This window comes from Panthera tigris, chromosome C1, assembly GCF_018350195.1.
Source record: "Panthera tigris isolate Pti1 chromosome C1, P.tigris_Pti1_mat1.1, whole genome shotgun sequence".
Classification (NCBI taxonomy): domain Eukaryota; kingdom Metazoa; phylum Chordata; class Mammalia; order Carnivora; family Felidae; genus Panthera; species Panthera tigris.
This window is the reverse complement of record NC_056667.1, coordinates 24,266,966-24,291,648: the sequence shown is the minus strand read 5'-3', so window position 1 is coordinate 24,291,648 and position 24,683 is coordinate 24,266,966. Positions and strand designations below refer to the sequence as shown.

General features: G+C 42.9%; 1 protein-coding gene and 1 non-coding gene across 6 annotated transcripts in view; one reads left to right on the top strand and one right to left on the bottom strand.

The window, feature by feature from the left end:
• The window catches only part of HDAC1 (histone deacetylase 1), a 31,634-nt gene extending 9,322 nt beyond the window's left edge, over positions 1–22,312 (bottom strand). Inside the window, exons 1-3 of one of the 5 annotated variants that reach the window (XM_042996302.1) lie at positions 22,147–22,312; positions 15,646–15,758; positions 4,516–4,633 (exon numbers count right to left, since the gene is read on the bottom strand). In XM_042996302.1, coding sequence (XP_042852236.1) covers positions 4,516–4,633; positions 15,646–15,758; positions 22,147–22,195 — 280 coding nt within the window. In that variant the 5' untranslated portion in view covers positions 22,196–22,312. Of the gene's footprint in view, positions 1–4,515; positions 4,634–13,840; positions 14,151–15,645; positions 15,759–19,106; positions 19,178–20,811; positions 20,869–22,146 lie in introns of those variants that run through there. The other 4 variants (XM_042996298.1, XM_042996300.1, XM_042996299.1 and 1 more) reach the window with 4 other exon arrangements.
• TRNAR-UCG lies at positions 11,509–11,593 on the top strand. The gene has a single exon. It is a non-coding gene; the product is annotated as a tRNA-Arg (tRNA).
• Positions 22,313–24,683: the final 2,371 nt, after the last annotated feature.

Here is a 24,683-nt window from a genome sequence, read left to right as displayed (position 1 = left end):
TGTGACCTGAGCTGAAGTCGGACGCTTAACCGACTGAGCCACCCAGGCGCCCCGGGAGGACTCTTGTATGGGTTCTCCTCTTCCTATCACAAATACTTTTCTTATTCTTAGGGTGGCATTATACTGAAGAGAACAATACTGGGTGAGAGATGAGAGAGCGGAGGAAGGTGGAGAAGGTGGTAAAAAGCACCCTGCAGAAAGATGCATGGGATTAACAGGGGTTTCAGGAGAGGGCTTATACCACTGTGGTGGTGTAATGGGGTGGAATGGGGAGTAGGACAGAAAGGGTGTGTGACCAAGGGGAGGTGCCCAGGGGGGGGTTCAACTGTATTGGCAGCGTTTTGTTTCCTAGAAAGAAAGGTTGGTAGGGGCACGTGCGTGGCTCAGTTAGTTAAGTGTCTGACTTCGACTCAGGTCATGATCTTGCGGTCTGTGGGTTTGAGCCCCCCACATCGGGCTCTGTGCTGACAGCTCAGAGCCTGGAGCCTGCTTCAGATTCTGTCTCCCTCTCTATCTGCCCTTCCCCTGCTCATGCTCTGTCCCCCTCTCTCAAAAATAAATAAACTTAAAAAAAAAAAAAGGGGGTGCCTGAGTGGCTCAGTCAGTTGAGCATCCAGCTCCGGCTCAGGTCATGATCTCACAGTCCGTGAATTCGAGCCCCGCATCAGGCTCTGTGCTGACATCTCAGAGCCTGGAGCCTGCTTTGGATTATGTGTCTCCCACTCTCTGCACCTCCTCAGCTCACACTCTGTCTCTCTCTCAAAAAAAAAAAAAATAAATAAATATTAAAACAAAATAGAAAGAAAGAAAGAAAGAAAGAAAGAAAGAAAGAAAGAAAGAAAGAAAGGTAGGCAGGTAGTAGGTACATGGATGTACATTCTATTATGTTTTTATACGTTTTGTGTGTGTCTGAAATATTTTACATGCAACATATTTAAAAACACTATAGAGGGGCGCCTGGGTGGCTCAGTCGGTTAAGCGTCCGACTTCGGCTCAGGTCATGATCTCGCGGTCCGTGAGTTCAGGCCCCGCGTCAGGCTCTGTGCTGACCGCTCAGAGCCTGGAGCCTGTTTCGGATTCTGTGTCTCCCTCTCTCTCTGACCCTCCCCCATTCGTGCTCTCTCTCTCTCTGTCTCAAAAATAAATAAACGTTAAAAAAATTTAAAAATAAATAAATAAAAATAAAAAATAAAAATAAAAATACTATAGAATCAGGAAGAGACAAGTTCCATTCTCCATTCTACCACTACCTTGTTAGGAGACCCTGGAAAATTCAGTTTATACATCTATAAAAAAGATGACAATGACAATATCTTCAAATTTTACCACCATAATTCCCTTTTATCATTTTCCACCACATTTCACATTCTGATAATCTGGCAAAAAAAAAAAAAAAAAATTGCACTTATTCATGTTTGAATCCATCTTATTTTTTATTCACTGTTATTTTTTAATTTTCTTAAGTATTTATTTATTTTGAAAGAGAGGGAGAGAGCATGCGTGCATGCACATGAGCAGGAGAGGGACAGAGAGAGAGAGGAAGAGAGAGAATCCCAAGCGGGCTGTGCACTGGCAGTACAGAGCCTGACACAGGGCTCAATCCCAAAAACTGTGAGACCATGATCCGAGCCAAAATCAAAAGTTGGACACTTGGGGTGCCCAGGTAGCTCAGCTGGTTAAGCGTCCGACTTCAGCTCAGGTGATGATCTCGTGGTTCATGAGTTCAAGCCCCACATGGGGCTCTCTGCTGTCAGCACAGAGCCTGCTTCAGGTCCTCTTTCTCCCTCTCCCTCTGCCCTTCTCCCCCCTGCCCAAATAAACAAACAAGCAAACAAACAAAAGAGTCAGAAGCTTAACCAACTAAGCCACCCAGGCACCCTTTTATTTATTATTATTTTTAATAAGGCCTCAGCCCAATAAGCCACGAACTCCCTGGCAGGCCAAGGCTGGCTGCCAGGGGACCAACTGCAAATGGGCAGGCTGAGTCAGGCTGTCAGGAAGCCCACTGCTCATCATGTTCCCATTTTAACTAATTAAAATATTAGATCAGAACTTCTGATCAAAGTTCTCAAAGTCTCAAAATGACCACAAAATGTTTATTACATCCTAGCCAAGAGCAAGGAAACCTAACTTATTTAGTCTTATTACATGTATAACTTCCTAGGTTAGGTGTTGGTAAATACAAAAAAAAAGAGCTCAGCTCACACATCGCTGTTATTGTTTCTGAAGATACCCCTGGTTATACAGCACTTCACTAAGTGACATCTTTCTATAACCCTGTAAGTCAAGTCAGTAAGGTACCTTAAGTCCATAGAGAACCTCATCCTTCCTAACCCATCTTCAATGAGAGAAAATCCCAGACCTAATTTTTTAATGCACAATCTTAGAATGCTAGTTTCAGGAAAACTGGAGCAAACTGGAAGTCAGACCCAAACCTGGGCACTCCTGAGGGCCTAATATTTTATGTCTGCCTTGACAGATTGGAAAATGATGAAAATAATAAGTCATCACAGCAAAAGTTACTATTCATTGACAGTCAGTGCTTCATTGACAGTGCTATCTCACCTATCCCCGACAACCTCCACTATGAAATAAGCACTATTGTCGTCCTTTTAAAGAAGAGAAAACAAGGCTCAGAGAGGCTAGAGGACTTGCTTAAGAACACACAGTTAAGTGGTAGAGCTAAGGGATTCAAACCAAGACATCAAAACTCATTCTCTTGGAGTGCCTGGGTGGCTCAGTCAGTAAGCATCCGACTTTGGCTCAGGTCATGATCTCACGGTTTGTGGGTTTGAGCCCCACATCAGGCTTTGTGCTGACAGCTTGGAGCCTGGAGCCTGCTTCAGATTCTGTGTCTCCCTTTCTTTCTGCCCCTTTCCCACTGGCACTCTCCTCTCTCTCAAAAATAAATAAACATTAAAAAAAATTTTAAAGAGGGGTGCCTGGGTGGCTCAGTTGGTTAAGCATCTGACTTCAGTTCAGGTCATGATCTCATGGTCCGTGAGTTCGAGCCCCGCGTCGGGCTCTGTGCTGACAGCTCAGAGCCTGGAGCCTGTTTCAGATTCTGTGTCTCCCTCTCTCTCTGACCCTCCCCCGTTCATGCTCTGTCTCTGTCTCAAAAATAAATAAATGTGAAAAAAAAATTTTTTTTAAATTTTTTTAAACAAAAAATAACTCATTTTCTTGCCTCAATACCAAGCTGCTTCTCTAATGAGAGTCCTCTTTGCTGACAGTGGAGCCTGATCACTGGCCTCGATAGGTTATGAAAAGCTCTAAAGCCATCTAGAGCAAAGAAAGGAATTTGTCTCATCTTGGAAGGAAATAAGATCCTGCCAATTCAAAGAGCAAATACTGCACTTACAGGGGCAGCAGCTCCTGGAGTTGTGGGTGGTAATAATACTTTAAAAAAGGCCTCTGTAAAAAAACAAAAACAAAAACAAAAAACCATAGGGGCAGCTGGGTGGCTCAGTCGGTTAAAGTCGTCCGACTTTGACTCAGGTCATGATTCACAGTTCATGAGTTCGAGCCCCGCATCAGACTCTGCTGACAGCACAGAGCCTGGAGCCTGCTTCAAGGTTCTGTGTCTCCCTCTCTCTCTGCTCCTCCCCCGCTCGCTCTCTGTGTGTGTCTCTCTCTCTCAAAAATAAATAAATATTAAAAAATTTTAAATAAAAAAATAAAAAAGGTCTCTGTGGTTCTGTAATCATTACAACTGCACAACTATTATAACAAATAAACTTTCTGCCTTGGGAGTCAGACTACCTTGTGGCCAGTAGCAACAAGTGCCACAGATTTGCTGATATTTCCAAATAAACTGTTACAAGCTAATCAAAACTTCTGGACAATGCTGTTTCATTGTTTTATTATATGAGATATTAGGTGCTAAGAGATAATTTCTAAAATAACACAGGGAGAAGTCAGATATAAGTTTTTTCCAAATTTAAACACATTTTCTCCCATAGCTAAAATAAGCCTCATTAATTCCTACAAACTGAGTGTAGCTTCCGAGATGACACCTGTTTCAAGTCTCAGGAAGCAGGGGTAGAATCACCTCAACTCAAAGATTACATCATCTAGAATCTGTCCTAAGTGGCCCCTCGATTATCAATTAATACAAAGTGAGAGCAGTTATAGTTGTATGGGATGACATCCAGTCCATTTTACGAAAGAAAAATCTGAGGGGAAGTGACCAGCCTGGTCAGTTAAGAGTCAGAGCTGGGACTTCTATCTCTGTCTCCCTCTCCTACGTCAGTGCGTTTTCCATTACAACAATCACGGTTTTCTTGGCATATTGTTGTGAACCTAACTAGACAAAGATCGAACACTATTCTTTATAATCAAGAAACAAGGAAAGCTAGACTGGAGAAAAGAGCTGCACTTTGGCATCTTTGGAAGGCAGGGGAAATCAAGTGTGGGATGAATGGGAGATACAAGGGAAGGCAGGGTAAGCCTCTGCAACTGAAGGGCAGATCCAACTGGGGCCTTGAGAGTAAGGAGGGAACAGAATGGACTTACATCTCTGCATCTGTTTGCTGTACTCAGACATGTTATCTGGGCGGATGGAGCGCAAGAATTTAATGTAGTCGTCACTGTGGTACTTGGTCATCTCCTCAGCATTGGCCTTGTGAGGGCGCTAGAGGGAAGAGGGGAGAAAGGACATGTTATTCCAGACCCAAGCCACTCTTCACTTAGTCTACTTTGAACACTAAGAGAAGAGCCACCCAGCATTGAGCTAGGCAAGGAATTACTGATTAGATTAATGCCTCAGGAAACTTGCGATCTAATTAGGCATATAGGATTATCAAAGGAGATTCAGTATCAAAAAACAGAACTGCAACTCAAGCTCTGTTACTTGGGCAAGTCTACCTTGTGAGCCTCAGTTTTCTCACTTACTAAATAGAGGCAACAACTTCTACCTAACAGTGTGAGAATTGGAGGAGATAGTTAAATCTCTTTGTAAATTGTGAAATGCTTACAAACTCTTATTTCTTTTTAAATAGTTATGGTCCAAATGGCTCCAAGAGTTTAAGAAAAAGAGGTGACTAACAATAACTGAAATAGATAGGAAATCTTTTATAAATCATCATCACAACAATTCTCATCACACCCTCCCCACTGAACCTTCCTTGACATGGTCATTTCCTGATTATCCCAACATTCTGAGTCCTCTTTCCCTCTTTTTAAAAATTCTCTTTTCTTCCTCTCATCCCTTAAAGGTAGGTCTTCTTCGAAGATGACCCTCTGCTCTTCCAATTATGAATATCTTTATAGTTTATAAAGCATTTTCAATACACATATAACATCGTTTACCCTGTGCCAGGCACTGTATGTGATTTTGTGATCCTTACAACAACCTCTTAAACTCCATACTATTATTATCCTCACTCTGCTCACAGGGAGGTTAAGTAATTTGCCCAAAGTTACACAGTTGGTAAACTGGGATAGAAACCCAGAGGTCTGGCTCCAGGCACTATTTGGTGCTTGTTTAATCCTCGGTATAAGGCAGAATGTAAGACTAAAAGGTGGATACTGTTCTATATACCACACTCATAGTGAAAGAAGCAAGACTTGGCTCCAAATACTAAGTTGTTTGTTTGCTTAAGTTTATTTATTTTTGAGAGAGAAAGAGACAGAGTATGAGCAGGGGAGGGGCAGAGAGAGAGGAAGACAGAATCCAAAGCAAGCTCCAGGCTCTGAGCTGTCAGCACAGAGCCTGATGTCAGGTACAAACTGTGATATCATGACCCGGACTGAAGTCGGATGCTCAACTGACTGAGCCACCCAGGAACCCCCGAAGTTGTTTTTATTGTATTAAGCCTTTTACCTTCATGGCAATGTTGTAGATGGAGCTTTAACTCTACATTCTATATAGATGCCCACCCAGACTCACTCCATCTTGATTTCTGTTCTGAGCTCCAGATTCACATTCCAACAACCTCCCAGCCAGCTCCACCTGTGAATCCTAGAGGCACTTCAAATTCAACTGGATTTAACAACTTATAGAGAGGCATTCATATTTAACTTCCAGACTTCTCTTTTAATATTCTTGTTAATGACACCAATATCCACTCAGGTTGAGAAACTAATTATAATCTTTAACAACACCCTTTCTTGACTTCCATTTCAATCCACAGCCCATCCCTTTCATTACACCTCCTCCATAATCTTGACTGCATCCACTGCTTTATTTCTCCTATGCTCTTCTTTCCCAGGGTTCCTATTCTCACCACCAACTACCCAAATGTTTAAGACAGAAGCCACCCCTTGATTCCATGTTCCTCATGTACTACATTCAACAAGGACAAAGCCCATCTCAAAAGCTACCTCTTTTACAAAGTAAAGGCAAATCTTGCTTTAAGAACCTATCTTCATCCCAGGCCACAAAGTTCCAAAAAATATGACCGCAGAGTCAAAAATTACAAAACATGCAAGGAAACAAAGCACTACGAGTGAGAGCTCACAGAAACAACAGGTAGTAGAAAGAGATCTACAGAGACCCTGGATATATGTCTAAATAAAAAAGAATTGCACTACATTTCTCTATACCAGTAAACAACCTAAATATAAAAATTTTAAAAGATAGTTTATGATAGCATTAAAAAGAAGTACTTGGAGGGGAGCCTGGGTGGCTCAGTCAGCTGAGCAAGAGACTCTTGATTTTAGCTCAGGTCATGATCTCATGGATTGTGAGTTCAAGCCCCACATGGGGCATTGCACTGGCAATGCAAAGCCTGCTTAGGATTCTCTGTCTCCCTTTTTACCCCTCCCCTGTGCGCATTCGCGCGCGCGCGCTCTCTCTCTCTCTCTCAAAAATAAACATTAAAAACAAAATTTTTGTAATTACTTTGAAAATATTTCCAGGGGTGCCTGGGTGACTCAGTCAGTTAAGCATCCAACTTTGGTTTGGGAATGATCTTACAGTTTGTGAGTTCAAGCCTGCATTGGGCTCTCTGATGACAGCACAGAGTCTGCTTCTGATACCCTGTCCCTGACTCTCTCTGCCCCTCCCCTGTGCGTGCATGTGCTCTTGAGCTCTCTCTCCCCAAAATAAATAAACATTAAAAAAAAAATCTAGGGTGCCTGGGTGGCTCAGTCGGTTGAGTGTCCAACTTCCACTTAGGTCATGATCTCACAGTTCCTGAGATCAAGTCCCGCCTCAGGCTCTGTGCTGACAGGGCACAGCCTGCTTGGGATTCTCTGTCTCCTTCTCTCTCTGCCCCTCCTTGCGTGCTCTCCCTCCCTCTAAAAAAACAGACAAGATGTAAATAAAATAAAAAATAAAATAAAAGGACCCAAATAAATGGAAATATGCCATGTTCACTGATGCAAAGGCTAAATATTCTCAAAATATCAATTCTCCCTAAGATGGTATAAAGATTCACGGGTGCCTGGCTGGCTCAGTCAGAGGACCATGCAACTCTTGATCTCAGAGTTTTAAGTGTGAACCCCACATAGGATGTAGACAGTACTTAAATAAATAAAAAACTTAAAAACAAAACAAAAAAGATGATGTAAAGATTCAATAAAATTACAACCAAAATCCCAGCACTTGATTAGTTCTAAAATTTATATAGAAGTTCAAAGGGCTCCTGGGTGACTCAGCTGGTTAAACGTCTGACTTCAGCTCAGGTCATGATCTCATGTCTCAGTTCATGAGTTCGAACTCTGCATCAGGCTCTCTGCTGTTAGCACAGAGCCCACTTTGGATCCTCTGTCCGCCCCCCTCCTTCTGCCTCTCCCCTGCTCACGTTCTCTCTCCCTCTCTCTCAAATAAGTAAAACATTAAAAATAAATAAACATTAAAAAAAGAATACTGCCATTTAAATAAATAAATATTAAAAAAAGAAAAGAAGCCCAAAGGGCAAATAGCAAGTCAGTTGTTTTTTTTAAAGAACAAAGTGGGAGGACTTGTGCTACTAGATGTCAAAACTTACTGAAGAGCTATCACAATTAAGCACTGGGTACTGGCATATGCGTCAATAAACAGACCAAGTCAACAGAACACAGGCCCAAAAACAGACCCATACACAATGCCTGGCACAAAGCAGGTGCTTAATAAGTATTTGCGGAATGAAAAAATTTCAGTGGATTCTTACTTCAAACTATATTTAGGGGCGCCAGGGTGGCTCAGTCGGTTAAGCGGCCGACTTCGGCTCAGGTCATGATCTCACGGTCCGTGGGTTCGAGCCCCGCGTCGGGCTCTGTGCTGACAGCTCAGAGCCTGGAGCCTGCTTCCGATTCTGTGTCTCCCTCTCTCTGACCCTCCCCTGTTCATGCTCTGTCTCTCTCTGTCTCAAAAATAAATAAATGTTAAAAAAAAAAAAAAATTAAAAAAAACCTATATTTAAAAATCGATTCTATTTTATTTTTTTAACTTACATCCAAGTTAGTTAGCATATAGTGCAACAATGATTTCAGAAGTAGATTCTTTAGTGCCCCATCCCCCCTCCCACAACCCCTCCAGTAACCCTCTGTTTGTTCTCCATATTTAAGAGTCTCTTATGTTTTTGTCCCCCTGTTTTTATATTATTTTTGCTACCCTTGCCTTGTGTTCATCTGTTTTGTGTCTTAAAAGTCCTTGTATGAGTGAAGTCATATGATATTTGTCTTTCTCTGACTAATTTCGCTTAGCATAATACCCTCTAGTTCCATCCACGTAGTTGCAAATGGCAAGATTTCATTCTTTTTGATTGCTAATACTCCACTGTATATACATACCACATCTTCTTTATGCATTCATCCATCAATGGACATAAAAATCTATTCTAGATATAGTAAATACATGTGAAGGCAAACCTATAAAGCTTTTATTTTTATTTTTATTTTTATTTTTATTTTTTAAGTAAGCTCTATGCCCAACACGGGGCTTGAACTCATGACCCTGAGATCAAGAGTCGCCTGCTCTTCTGACTGAGCCAGCCAGACACCCCAAGGGAAGGATTTCTTAAAACACAAAAAGCACTTATAAAGGAAATAATATAACTATATTAAAATCAAGAATCTCTGTTCATTAAAGATACTTTAGAGTGAAAAGACAAAACCAAAACAGAAGATATTTGGAGCAATGTATGGCCACTGGACTATCTATACCAGAAAAAAGAACTACTACAAACTGGTAAGAAAAAGAAAGCCAAACAACCAAAAAGAGAAAAATGGGCAAAGGAAAAAACATTTCACAGTAGAGGACACACAAATAGTTAATAAACATATGAAGAGATACTCAGTTTCACTGGTTACTAGTGAAATGCAAATCAAGATCACAATCACATACTGTTCACACTCATTTAGTTGGCGAAATTTAAAGTCTAATTCCAAGTATAGGAAAGGATATGAATCAAGGTATCTCTCATACATTGTCAGTGGGACTATAAATTCATTTGACCACAATGAAAAGCAACGAGGCATTTAATATTCACATACCCTACAGCCCAGCAATTCTAGTACTAGAGAAACAGCCAAAATTTTTGCACGTATGAACTGAGACGTGTACAAGAATATTCAAAGCGCTGCTCACAACATTAAAAAACTAGACACAAATTAAGAATGGAAAAACAGATAAACTGAAGTATAATGACAATAAGATATTATTCATCAGAGAAAAGTGGAAGAACTAAAGCTATATGCAAGGTGGATGGATTTTCATAACATAATATTGTGTGATAAAAGCAAGGCACAGGGGGCACCTGGCTGGCTCAGTTGGGAGAACGTGTGACTTGATCACAGGGTCGGGAGTTCAAGCCCCACACTGGGTATAGAGATTACTAAAAATAAATAAATAAATAAACTTAAAAAAAAAAAAAAAAAAAACAAGCAAGTCCCAGAAGATTACATAGTATGACACCTTTTTTTTTTAATGTTTTTTTTTTAATTTATTTTTGAAAGAGAGACAGAGTGCGACTGGGGGAGGCACAGAATCTGAAGCAGGTTCTAGGCTCTGAGCTGTCAGCAGAGCCCAACGCAGGGCTCAAACTCACAGACCGCAAGATCAGGACCTAAGCCGAAGTTGGATGCTTAACCAACCAAGCCACACAGGTGCCCCAGTATGACACCTTTTTTAAAAAGTTCAAAAACAAGTAAATAATTACTATATATTGTTTAGGCATATATACACAGGATAAACATTTAAAAAAAATTTTTTTGACATTTATTTATTATTGAGAGACAGAGAGACACAGAGCGTGAGCAGGGGAGGGCCAGAGAGAGGGAGACACAGAAAAGGAAGCAGACTCCAGGCTCTGAACTGTCAGCACAGAGCCCGACGCGGGACTCGAACCCACAAACTACAAGATCATGACCTGAGCCAAAGTCGGTCGCCCAACCAACTGAGCCATCCAGGCACCCCAGGATAAACATTTTTTTTTTAAAACAAGAGTATAATAAACACAAAATTTAGAAGAGTGATTGGGGTGTACGAATAGGGATATTCATAGCACTACGAAAATATTTAAGTTAATGAATAAACAGTAAAAATACGTATTTCAAAAAGACCAAAAATGGACCTTCTTTTGATGCTTATGAGCCAAGGATAATGTTTTATCTCAATTCTGTGTATCTAAGGCCCAATCAAAACAAAAACAAAAACAGAACAATCAAATAAGAAAATGGATAAAAGGCTTGAATAGGGACTTCAATAAGGAAAACTGAATGACCAATAAACATACAGAAAGATCCTCAATCTCCCTAGTAAACAGGAAAATACTAATCAAAACCATAGTAAGTATCATTTCACACCAACCTAAACAGACAAAAAAATTAAACATGACAATATTAAGTGCTGACAAGGACTGAGAGCAACTTTAATTCTACATTGGTGGCAACTGAAAACCATTTTAACATTATCTAATAAGGGTAAATATGTGCATATGTCCTGTAGTATATTCTTTCAGTGAAAATAAGTCTAGCTACATCCATCAACATGTATGACTCTCAGGAACATGTTGAACAAAAAAGGCAAGTAAGTCACATAATAATACTGTATTCCATTTACATAATATTCAAACACGTAAAACTAAAACATGTATCGTTTAAGAATACATACTGGCAAAATTATTTTTTTTAATTTTTTTTTAAGGTTTATTTATTTTTGAGACAGAGAGAGAGACAGAGTATGAATGGGGGAGGGTCAGAGAGAGAGGGAGACACAGAATCTGAAACAGGCTCCAGGCTCTGAGCTGTCAGCACAGAGCCCAACGCGGGGCTCGAACTCACTGGCCACGAGATCATGAGCTGAGCCGAAGTCGGACGCTCAACCAACTGAGCCACTCAGGCGCCCCCTGGCAAAATTATTTTTAAAAAACAAGGAAATAGGGGTGCCTGGGTGGCCCAGTTCGTTGAGCATCTGACTCTGCATTTTGGCTCGGGTCATTTCGGCTCAGGTTGTGCGATCCAGCTCCAGTTGGGACTCTGCAGGGAGCATGGAGCCTGCTTAAGATTCTCTCTCTCTGTCCCCCCACCCCTCTCCCCTGCTTGCACACGCGCTCTCTCTAAAATAACAAAAATTTTAGGGGCGCCTGGGTGGCTCAGTCGGTTAAGCGTCTGACTTCGGCTCAGGTCACGATCTCGCGGTCCGCGGGTTCGAGCCCCGCGTCGGGCTCTGGGCTGATGGCTCAGAGCCTGGAGCCTGCTTCCGATTCTGTGTTTCCCTCTCTCTCTGCCCCTCCCCCATTCATGCTGTGTCTCTCTCTGTCTGAAAAATAAATAAACGTTAAAAAAAAAAATTTTTTTTAATAAAAAAATAAATAAAATAACAAAAATTTTAAATAAATAAATAAATAAATAAATAAATAAATGCAAGGAAATAATAAGTCCCAAATTCAGGACAGAGGTTAACTCTGGGGAAGAAGAAAGTAGACAGGATCAGGGAAGAGCATATAGGGGCTTTAGCAGTCATGGCAATGTTTGTTTTCTTAAACTAGGTGGTATTAAGTGAATTGTGATTCTTTATACCTTCCACATATTTTATAAAAATTTTTTCATATCTACTCAATATTTTATAAAAACATTTTTAAAAAAAAGCACAAAAGAACAGAAGGCGATGAATAAGAAGCCTGGGAATATACAAAATTAGCATCCAAGGCAAGGAAGAGAGCAGAATTGTTGATTATGTAAATAAGAAGGTTCCTGGATGAAAAATGAGGATGTAGATTCTGGGAGAGATTAATTAGATGTGTGGAGGCAGAATTGGGGGAGGGACCAACTGTGTGAAAGACTTCTACATGTCTCCTTCAGGTACAGAGATGGAATACAGAAACTGCTTTTTTTCCCCCCTTTAAAGATTTTAAGTTATCTCTGCACCCACTGTAGGGCTCAAACTTACAACCCCAAGATCAAGAGGTGCATTTTCTACTGACTGAGCCAGCCAGATGCCCCAGAATACAACAACTTCTGTAAGAAGTCTAAGGAGCTGCTTCTAGGATTGACCCAAAAAGCCATCAATTTCAGGACATATACTAAAATGGCTATCTGTGCTTTGGGAAAAGAAAACTAGGATCACAGCCCAGAGAAGTCTAGAAGGGATGAACTGTTGGGGGAAGAAGACTGAAGAAGATTCATACTCAGTGGCCAAAGAAGGAAACGGATCACACTAAAGAGAGCAGCAAGTCTAGATTTTTAAGAAAGAGATTATACTGGAATTTTGCTTTACAAGTTTACAATAAGAATACCACACAGATGAAGTAATTTCCAGTAAGATATTATTTATTATCTCTATGACAGCCACTGTTAGATGCTTCCCAAAGAGCCATTCTCTACCTTCTTGTTAACAGATCTCAATTTGGTTGGGTGTTAATGTACTCAGCCGAAGGGATCAAATGTGATTAGTCTAAGCCAATTGCCGGTGAATAGTCTAAGGATGGCAAATGACCCAATGAGATTTAAAGGGGGATCTGTTGGGAAACTTCTAGGAAGGGTTTTGCTATTTAATAAAAAGGGGAGGGGTGTGTGTGGAAATAGTAGAAAATGATCTATTTTGCCTGTTTCCTTCCTCTTTGGATTCTGTCATATGAAGACATGGTACTTGGAGCTAAGACAGCCATCATGTGATTTCAAGGCAAAAAACAAAAGGATAAAATCAAATAAACTAAGGATGATTGAGCAGAAGGATAAACAGAATAAGCCTGGGTCCCTGATGACATCACCAAAAAATCTTGAGACACTCTACCTCTAGGCTTCTTGTTAAAATGCTGTTTGGGAAGAGGGAATAGGACAAATGAACAGATAAAGACTCTGGAACCAGATATATCTGAGTTGGAGTCTTAGTTCATGTGATTTTGTGATTTTGAACCTGTTAATTATCCTCTCTGACCTTGTTTTCTCATCTATAAATTAAGGTTGCTGTATGGATTACACGAAATAACAAGTGGCTCTGGCTTAGAACTAGCAATCTTCAATAAATGTTAGTTTATTTTTCCTCTCACTTGAAGATCGGATCCATTTTTTAGTATCTCAATATCACTCATGGAGGTTAATATAGTCCCTGGGGTATGACAAGTACTCAACAAAAATCTGTTGAATGAAAGAAAGAAGGCTTGAGGTGACTTTTGAAGATGAGTAAGATATGACTGGCAGATTAAATACTCCTCCCAATCAGGATGGGGTGGAAAGAGGCAGAATCTGATCTGGCTGACTTGGAGGGTTCTGAGAGGGGAGTGGCAGGAAAGGAGACAAGTCATGGCCAGATTAGCATGGTATACACGTGCAAGAGGCATCTCCGGAAGGTCTTGGTGCTTGCTATTCCACGTTTAGGTATCCTCTCTTTATCTAAATGTTAGTCTCCTCCCTAGAGTCCCTCAAAACCTCTGCTACCTTTTTTATGTTTTTCATTCCCAGCTGCCTTTCACACCTGAAAAAGCTCTCTGGTCCCAAGGTCCGTCTGCTCCTCTGTCTCCCTTCCCTCCTTGCTTCCTCAGCTGCCTCCAGTGGCTCTGGGGACATAACATGGCCATCTGAGACAGAAGACTCATCTTCTTTCAGTCTCTGGAATGGTGAGGAAGGATACTGCTGTTGCTAGGATACTTAAGCTGCCGGCACAGACTTCAACCACAGACTCTTAGGCTCTAACCATAAGGCAACACGAGTCCTCAGCCCTTTTTGATTTTCTCATTTGGATCTTTGCAACAGCCTCCTAACTGGCTTCCCTCCTTCTAAAATGCATGCCCGGGGGCCCCTGGCTGGTTCAGTTGGTGGAGTAGGAGACTCTTGATCTTGTGATTGTGAGATCGAGCCCCATGGCAGGTATAAACATTAAAAAAAAACTTAAGGGCGCCTGGGTGATTCAGTCGGTTGAGTGTCCGACTTCGGCTCGGGTCATAATCTCGCGGTTTGTGAGTTCGAGCCCCGTGTCGAGCTCTGTGCTGACGGCTGAGAGCCTGGAGCCTGCTTCGGATTCTGTGTCCCCCTCTCTCTCCACCCCACCCCTGCTTGTGCTCTGTCTCTCTCTGTCTTTCAAAAATGAATAAACATTTAAATAAATAAATAAATAAATAAAAACTTAAAAAAATAAAATAAAACAAAATCCATTACTTTTTCCTCACTGCCTCCAGAAGAGGTTCAAACTGGGAACCTTTGGACCAAATTTAGCCCACAGATGTACTGATGTGTTTTTGTTTGAACATGTTTTAAAAAACAAAAACCAAACCACAAAACCAACTTGGGTCAATATTTGAAACCCAGGCAATTTTACATAATAATGTAGATTTCCAGCTTCTCTTTAAAAACTTGTAAATGGGCAAAAATCAGCTGGAACTGAGTCAAGAAGTTAGACAGTCTAGGGGAGCCTGAGTGGCTCAGTCAGTTAAGCATCCAACTTCGGCTCAGGTCATGATCTCACGGTTCGTGGGTTCCAGCCCTGCGTCGGGCTCTGTGCTGACAACTCAGAGCTTGGAGCCTGCTTCCGATTCTGTGTCTCCCTCTCTCTCTGCCCCTCCCCTGCTTGCACTCTGTCTCTTTCTCTCTCCCTCTCAAAAATAAACAAACATTAAAAAAAATTTTTTTTTAAAGAACTTAGATAGTCTATGCTCTCTAGTAACTAGAGACGTGGGCGTCTAGTTCAACACAGTCCCCATTTCAACGTTGGATTTTTTGACTCTTGCCCGTCAGAGCTGCTTGTCACATAGCACAGCACATCCAATCCTTTCTGGCCTCTCCAGTTCTAGGTCCCCTCACTCATAACTGTGAACTTTACACTACAGTACTACTTGCACATTGAACTACTTGTAGCAGTTCCCCAACACATCATATTGTTCTCACCTCTTTTTGCCTTCTGTCTATGCTTTTCCCTTGGTCTAGAATGTCGGTCTCCTCCTGAACTCCAGGCTAATTTCTATTCAGTCTCTAAAATTGTGCTCAGATATCACCTCTAGGAAACATTCCAAGGCTCCCTTCCTCCTTCACTCTTTATTATCTCTGCATCTTATACATTTTTTAATTATTGCACTTATAATAGACTATAGTACAACTTATTTGTATACATGTCAGTCTCCAGCACTGGAGTGAACCCTTTAAAAACAGAAATCTCTATCATTTACAGTGTCTGCCACATAATAGCCACTCAACACATTTGATGAATGAGTAGTTGAGAAAAATGAGATGAATAACTATGACCAGAGCTGATGAGGTTAGGGAGGGGTAGGGCTCCCAGTAACTCACATATATTTCCATTTTTCGATAGAGACCATAGTTAAGTAGCAAATTGTGAGTCATGCGGATTCGGTGAGGCTTCATTGGGTGGCCTTGTCCATAATAGTAATTTCCAACATCCCCTGAAGAAAAAAGAGTGACAGTTTCAGTGACACAGTTCGACATATACTCCCAGGAGAATCCAGGAATCTTTATAACTATCTCCTAGTCAAATTCTTTTTCTCTTTCGTTCTAGTCTCCAAGATTCTACCCAGCTTGAGGAAGGGTAACTCCAAAATTTAAAAAAAAAAAGCAAGCAGGGACGCCTGGGTGGCTTAGTCAGTTAAGCATCCGACTCTTGATTTTGGCTCAGGTCATGATCTCATGGTTTGTGAGTTTGAGCCCTGAGCTGGGCTCTGGGCTGACAGCACATAGCCTGCTTGGGATTCTCTTGCTCTCCCTCTCTCTCTGCCCCTCCCCTCCATGCGTGCGTGCTCTAAATAAACATTAAAAACAAAAAAAAAAAAAAGCAGAGGACCCTGGTGAGGTCAGCATTTAAGGATGTTAAGTCTAGTCCACAGGAACTAGACAGTGTAAGGGGTTCATTCCAAAGCTACTTGGGAATAACAGGCAGTGAGTGACTCACCCCACTATATATCTCCAAAGAATTCACTCCCACAACAGAAAAATAACCGTTAGTACTCAGAATTATTATAAGTCACAGTTCACCTTTATCATGCTGTGACACTTTATGGAGTCAAAGCACATTTACATTAGTTTTCTTACTGGATCTTCACAATAACCCCATAAAATAGTTAGAACAGGAAGTATTATTCTAATTTTATAAATAAGAAAACTAAGTTCTTATCTCTTGCTTCATCTATAGCAAAAGACTTCTAATTGGTTCCTCTGCCTTCAATTCAAACTATCTGCTACAACGACCAGTTATTTTTCTAATACACAGCTTTCATAACATCATTCCTCTGCTCAAAAAATCCTGAATGGCTCCCCATCTCCTACAGGATAAAGAACAACTTCACTAGCCTGGCATTCAACCCACAACACTCTCCCTCTCCCTCCCTTTCTCCCTCTCACAGTTCTCCGCTCCAAAGTGGAATAGGCAAACTATGACCCTTGAGCCAAATACAATTGGCTGCCTGTTTTTTGTAAATAAAATTTTACTGGAACACAGCCATGCCCATTAGTTTAAATATTGTCTATGGCTGCTTTCACATTATAATAACAGAGCTGAGTAAATAGTTGCCACAGAGACCCACCCATATGGCACACGAAGTGAAAAATATTTACTATTTGGCCCTTTACAGAAAATTTGCCAATCTCTGTTCTAAACACACTAGATTATTATCAGCATCCTGAACATGGCATTCACCTTCACACCCAAGTAGCCTTTGTTCAGACTGTTCCTTTGACCTGGATTGTCCTTCCTTTTCTGATGATCCTCATACAACAAAGACCAGCTTAAGTGCCAAACATATTCCTGATCAAAATAAATGGTCCTTTCCTCTGTATACAATTTGTATATATCACTTAACAAATTTTGTTTTGTATCTGAATTACTTACATATCTATTTTTATCTATTCATTTATTTTGAGAGAGGGAGAGAGCGCACGCGCACAAGAGCAGAAGAGGGGCACAGAGGGAAAAAGAATCCGAAGCAAGCTCCAAGATCAATGGGGAGCCTGATGTGGGGCTCAATCCCATGACCATGAGATCACAACCTGAGTTGAATTCAAGAGTCAGACACTTAGAACTGACTGAAGCCACCCAGGCGTCCCCTTACAAATCTATTTATATTCCTAAGACTGGCTGCTCCTTGAAGACAAGGACAAATATGCCCTGTACATCACAGAAGCTGAATAAAGATTCAAGGAACTGAACTCAGTGAGATTCAGAGAGGTTAAGTGCCTGCTCAAGATCACACAACCAATAACTGATCCAGGGGTCAACTCTTCTGACTCCAAATTCAGTATCCTAAAAGCTACATTGGGTTTACCAGATACTTACTTCAATTTGCACTTAATCCAGAGGGCTCTGTGAATCTACTTGCCACAAAGTTCCTGGAACAAATATTCCAGAAATCAAGTGGGGGCGCCTGGCTGGCTCAGTTGCTAGAGCATGCGATTCTTGATCTCAGGGTTGTGAGGTCAAGCCCCATCTTGGGCACAGAGCTTACTATAAAAAAATGAAAAAACTGGGGTGCCTGGGTGGCTCAGTCAGTTAAGCATCTGACTTTGGCTCAGGTCATGATCTCATAGTTCTTGAGTTCGAGCCCCACATCAGGCTCTCTGCTATCAGCACAGAGCCCATTTTGGATCCTCTGTCTCCCTCTCTCTTTGCCCTTCCTCTCTGCTTGTGCACGCTCTCTCTCTCAAAATAAATAAACCTAAGAAAAAAAAATTTTAATGAAAAAGTTAAAAGCCAAAAAACAGCACAAAAATCAAGTGAACTGCACACCCAAGGATAGATCTCTCTCGCCTTAGAAGTCCATCAAGACGAGGCAGATCTTTGAGCACCAGTGAAAAGAAGGTCCCAACCTCTTATGCACTGTGGTTTGGTGGCACGAGTAACAGAATTCATTCCTGGGAGCAATGCATTGTGGGAAATGCCACCAATAGTATCCAAGCCACACTCCAATACTCTTGGTCATAGACATGGCCTGGGACAATGGGAAACTTCTAAACAGTTGGATATTTAGGATCTCACCCTCTTCTCTGTCTTTTTATTAGACTACTTTTTAGAACAATTTTAGATTTACACAAAAATTGCAAAGATAGAGTTCTCAGATACCTCATTGGCAGTTTCCCCTATTATTAGCATTCTACATGATAAAATAAGAACTATTTGTTACAGTTAATTAACCAATATTGATAGTCATTAACTAAAAAGAAGCCCATGCTTTATTCAAATTTTCTTAGTTTTCCTTAGTTTTTGCTTAATGTCCTTTTATCCTCTTCTCTTAATCTTAGGCGGGCCTCTGAGGGCAGGAACTGTGATCTTAGCCAGAGCCGCAAGCCAGAGTACAGTATTTGATGGCATTCAATTGGGACCCTTGTCCCATAGAGACAGACTTTGAGATGCAGTAGCAGAGGAGGCAGGCAGACATTTGCTCCCAGAGACCCTCAGACAAGCTTATCAGCTATGAGGATTGACAGAATAGGTTTTCAAGGCATTGGCTGAGACATCCAGATGCAGACCCAATTTGAAGGCAGTCAGTAACATGACCATTACTGTTACATAATTAGATCACGGCTTATCCAGGTCTCTGGCCTGGGCCTTGATCCCCAGCAACTCCTCTGCCTATCAAACCTGAATTCAGCCAAGGCTTAGACTTGGGGGAGTAAGATAACTTATCTAGAAGGCTAGGGGAGTACCTGAGGGTGGGGCCCAGACACCATCCTTTTCTTAACAGCTTTTAATCCAGTTGCTAAGAGACTTTTAAAAGAAATAATCATTTTCCTTTAGATACTACCTTTAAACTTGTGGAAAGCTTCTCCCATTGTTCTCAAAGTTTTTCAGTTTTATAGGAGAGTGACCTGAGGCCTGCAAAGGTAAAGTGACTTGCCCAATACTGCAAAGCTTCTGAGGGGCAGAACCAAGTCTGAGTCCCAAGCTAGTGACCTCACTGCAAAACTCAAAAGCGGTTTCTCAAGGAGCAAGAAATCTCCCTTGCCTAAAAACTGCAGTCTTTCCACTTTTTCTCTTTTTAAACTAATGGTGGAGAGATCATAAAACAGTGCAAACCGATACAGCTACAAAGTCACAGGCTCCAGCCCCAAATAGGCCCTCACCACTGCCCAGCAACTCTTCCAAATTTTATTTTCCTACCTCCCTCTTTCACAACAGCTACTTCACAGCTATCTCTCTCAAGATTCCTACTCTACCAACTACCCTCCCCCCACTCACAGGAAAAGAAATAATCTATTACCTCATCTTGAAAACTCCAACTTTCTCTTCATCAAACTTGCCTACATTTGAACTTTTCCTTGCCTCTCATCATGAAGAAACGTCCCCCTGAAGGCTAGTGTCCATACCTGTGCTCTGGTTTCCATCTCACCTGGTCTCTTCAGGAACCTCCATCATTACCCATCCCTCTCTTTCCTGTATCTTCAACCCCTCCCCCTGGCTATTTACCATTCAAATTTTGAATATGCTCAACTCTCAGCCACTACATCCCCCTGTATCAACAACCCTCTCTCTCTGCCCCAACCAAGCTTCCTTTGAAAAGGGTTCAATCTGATGTCTTCTCTTCACCCATCCATTCATTCTTCAATCTACCGCAATCTCACTTCAGTTCCAAACTGTACACACAAAACAGTTCTTGCCAACACTTGGCCACTCCTTCCTTCTTTTGGCTACTGTAACCCAAGACTTTCTGGTTCACTTACATTCCCTCTGTACAATTTAATCGGCAAGTATTTATTGACAGCCTACTCTGAGCTAGGCATTGTTCTGGGGGCTGAGCATACAGAGCTAGACAAGACATGGTCTCTTTCCCTAAGGAGATTACCGTCTAAGAAGAACGAACAAGTAAATGGGCAATTCCAATACACAGTGACAAGTGCTACGACAGGGGAATACAGAGCATGAAGGGCACTAGACTTTTCCTCAGTGCATGTCCTTAGAATTCCACTCCGATCTTCTTCTCTTCCCACGCTATACAACTTCTTGGGTGATCGTATCCTCTTCCATAACTAAAATTACCATCTGCATGCTGACAACTACCAAAAATCTCTACCTTCTCATTTTTGTCTTCTAAATGGCCAACCTGGGGGCGCCTGGGTGGCTCAGCTGGTTAAGCGTCAGACGTCGGCTAAGGCTATGATCTCACGGCTAGTGAGTTCAAGCCCTGCATTGGGCTCTGTGCTGACAGCTCAGAGCCTGAAGCCTGCCTCAGATTCTTGTCTCCTTCTCTCTCTGCCCAGCCCCTGCTCGCACTCTGCCTCTCTCTCTCTCTCTCTCAAAATTAATTGAAAAAAATAAAAATAAAAATGGCGACCTGAATGGCCAACTGCCTACTGGATGCCTCTACTTGGATATCCTAGTAGAGATAGCCCTCAAAAAATACTTCTTAAAAAAACCCAAAACCCAAAGTTATTAACTGACATAACCTTCTCCAAACATTCAACATCAAACTGCCCAACCCAGAAGTTTGGGATCCTTGCCGTCTTCCTTACCCGTACACTGGCGAATTCAATTTCTGTCTCAGAGTGATAGGTCTGAGGTATAAATCTGATGTCACAACCTGCATAAAACTTCAATGATTCACAAGTGCACTCACAATAAAGTCCAACTTCCTTAAGACAGTGTGTCCAGCCCTTCATGATCTGGTCCCCAGATCATGAGGTTCAAGCCTCATCACTTGCAACCTTTCCCTCCACCCTATTTCCTGACCTTCTACACTCTGCCCTCAAACCTATGCCTCAGCCATGCTGTACACACACCTGCTTTCAAAAATGCTGTCCTCTCTCTTACCTCTAAACTTACTGTCACCTTTGCCTTCCCGGAGCTTGGCTAATAACTCCTGTTCTTCGGGTCCAAGATGGCACCTCCCTCCCTGACTCCCCAGGCTGGGCTGAGTGCCTCTCCTCTGTGCTCCCAAAACACTCTGAGCTTTCCTTTATCCCAGCATGACACTGGAGAGCAGTTCCCTGCCACTGTCTATCTCCCCTTCCAGACTGAGAAGATGGGAAGTGACCTGCTCAGCCCCATGGTCCCAGCAGCTAATCATCCCTAGTACAGAGTAAGCTGCTCCATAGGCTTTCGTTAAATGGAAAAGTCTGTTTTAACAGGTTGCAACTTTCTCCTTCCAAGCCCAGGGGCCCCATTTCCCAGCAGCAACTGCAGGCCCAGCTCAGAGACTGGGGGAGGGGAGGCTGGTGACAGGAGGTGGGGACTCCGCAGGACTCTCACCAAAAAGGATGAGGAAGCAAAGGGGCAGAGGAAGACTTTTGTATTCTCACAAGGAAAATAGATCATTGCACCCTTCTCCACCAGATCCTGCCTCCCCGCTCAGACCCAGCCTCCCCTCCAGGAGTCCCACTAAAACTCTCCCCATAAAGCTTCCTGAGGATTCCCCCCTTCTCCGCCCCCCGCCACCAAGTTACCCCAAGCTTCTCCAGACGACCCCCGCTCGGCCTCAGCCTCTTCCCTCGGCCTCGACTTCCCTTCCTTTCCTCTGAGCCTCCTCCCTCAGTCTCGACCTCCTGCTCTCAGCCTCCTCCCTCACCCTGACCTCTTTCCTCTGAGCCTCCTCCCTCAGCCTCGACCTCCTGCTCTCAGCCTCCTCCCTCACCCTGACCTCTTTCCTCTGAGCCTCCTCCCTCAGTCTCGACCTCCTTCCTCTCAGCCTCCTCTCTCAGCCTCGACCTCCTCGCAGCCTCCTCTCTCAGCCTTTCCCCAACGCCTCAGCCTCTCTCCCAGCCTCCCCGCTCACATCTCCTCAGCCTCCCTCTCCTGGATCCGGCCCGGCCCGGCCCCGCCCCCGCCCCCGCCACGCGCACGGAGCTCACCGTCGTAGTAGTAACAGACTTTCCTCCGGGTGCCCTGAGTCTGCGCCATTTTGCTCGGCTCCCGTCCCTCCCGTCAGTCGGTCCGTCCGGCCTCCCGCCCGCGGCTCGGCTCAGCGTCCGACCCAGGGGAGGAGGGGGCGGGCCTCCAACCCGCTCCGCCCGTCCCCTCCCGGGCTCACCTATAGCCGCGCAGCCCGGGCACGGCTCCAGCCAATCAGCTTGCGCAAGGACGGCCCGGAACTCGGCTGGGGGCAAGGGCAGCCCTGAGAGGCAGCCGAGGGCCCCCTGGGCCTGTACCAAGGTCTGCGACAGGGGGGTGGGGGAAACTGCCCGGGGACCGTACCATTAGTCCCGGGGGAGGAAAGCAGATCCGTACACTCCACGGTCCCATTTCGGTGTTGGAAGCGTGCCTGAAGGTCAGAAGCCAACTTTGTAATTTTATAGAGAATCACCCGAGGCCTGTGGGGGGAAAGTGACTTGCACAAGGTCACTCAGCTAATGACAGGGCTGAACGTCGATTAGAAAGAACACAGGTTTGCAAGAGGGAGAAGTAAACTGACAAAGGAAAGAAAACCGCTCTAGGCCGAGTACTGTGGAATAGAGTTACCAACGTTTATCTCAATGATTGCTCACAGCGGCTTTGGAAGAGGACTTTTTATCCCCGTTTTACGGGTAAGAATAATGAACTTCAGACCTTTGAGACCTGCTCAGAGTCACACATTTAGTAATTAAATTCAGCTTTCAGTAGTACAGATTTTTTGAATGCCTACTGTGCACCAGAGACACTGTTAACAAAGGGGTAGAACCCAGCCTTTCTTACTCCAAAGCCTACCTCCCTGGTGCAGACACACACACACACACACACACACACACACACACACACACACACACACACCAGGAGGACTAAAGAGTGCCTTTACACAGGAGGGAACTGATTGCCCCCTTATACTAAAGCAGGATTTCTCAAGCTATTGAAGCTACTGACATTTGGAGCTGGATAATTCCTCGTTGCAGGGGGCTGTCCCCTGCCCTGTAGGATGTTTAGCAGCATCCTTGGCCCTTACTCATTAGATGTGAATAGCAACCTCCACTCTCACCCCCAGTACCGATGACCAAAATTGTCTCCAGACATTGCAAAAATGTCTCCAGGGCAAAAATTGCTCTCACCCTACCCTTGAGAAACACTGCACTAAACCCATCAGTCATCAACTGTTCATTACTGAAAGCTGAAAGACTGAAAAGCACAGTGATGAGCTATTAAAATAACAAATACAACACAAAATTAATATTAGTAAATGCTTACCATCTGTGTGCCAACTAAGTTACAAACTCATGGTCCTGTAGTCCATAAGATACGTTTTTATGCCCCTAGCCTTTGAAGAGGGCTTGGGCACTTGTGTTTCTCATTTGAGAACAGCATTTGGGGCACTAATTATAAAAGTAACAGATCTAAGACTGGCAGTTCTATTATAAAACAGCTAAAGGGCCAGGGAATAAGCCCTATTTCCAGTTCTGTGTTGCTGCTTCCCAGCTAGGAACCTTTCTGGCCCCACTTCCCTCTTGGTAAATTGGAGAGGATAACAATGCAAAGTTCACCAATTCTATGGCTGCAGGAACGAAAAGGAGGGTGGGGATCAGATGCGGTCATGGGTGTGGCAACATTTTATAAAATGCAGAACAGGAATCAGACACTCAGATCCTTGCAGAGGTGAGGCAGGTGGTGTAAAATAAGTGGATTTATATTAATTTATATTAGTTTGATTCAGGTGCTTTGCATATTTCTAAAATTGGATCCTTTTTCACTTTTGTAAAGCAATATGCCTTTCTTTCCCCTATCTTTCTTCAAACACAGTGCCATCTGCAGGTATCTTTTATTTTGTCACTTTTTAATGGAAATATAGGTGAAAAAAACATTTCATTTTCCTCTTCATTATAAGAACAACAGTGCAAGCATGATGATAAATAACCACTAACACTCAGTGTCACTGTCTGGGAGTGGAAGGGACTTTGGCAAAGAAAGAGCTCAAGTCCCACCCGAAGAGGGTGGCCACGACTCAGCTCCATGACAGGTAAATCCAATAAAGCCAAATCGTCCTTTTTTTTTTTTTTTTTTTCAAGAGAAGGTAGAAATCTATAGTGTTTTTTTAATGTTTATTTATTTATTTTGAGAGAGAGAGAGAGAGCATGCCCACAAGCAGAGGCAGGACAGAGAGAAGAGAGAGAGAGAATCCCAAGCAGCCTCTACACTACCAGGGCAGAGCCCGACTCTGGGGCCCAACCTCACAAACCACAAGATCATGAATCAAGAATTGGACACTTAACTGACTGAGCCACCCAGGCGCCTAGAAATCTGGAGATTTATGCAAAATCTTCCCAGTTTTATAAATTGACTAACTCAAGACATTAGTAGCAGCCATCCTTTTAAAATGTAAGTCAGATCATGTCGTGGCTCTGCAAAAATCCCCGGAAAAGTCTCCTTGAAATGGTTCCTGCAAAGATCACAAGGCCCCAGGCCACACAGGATCTCTGCCCCTCAG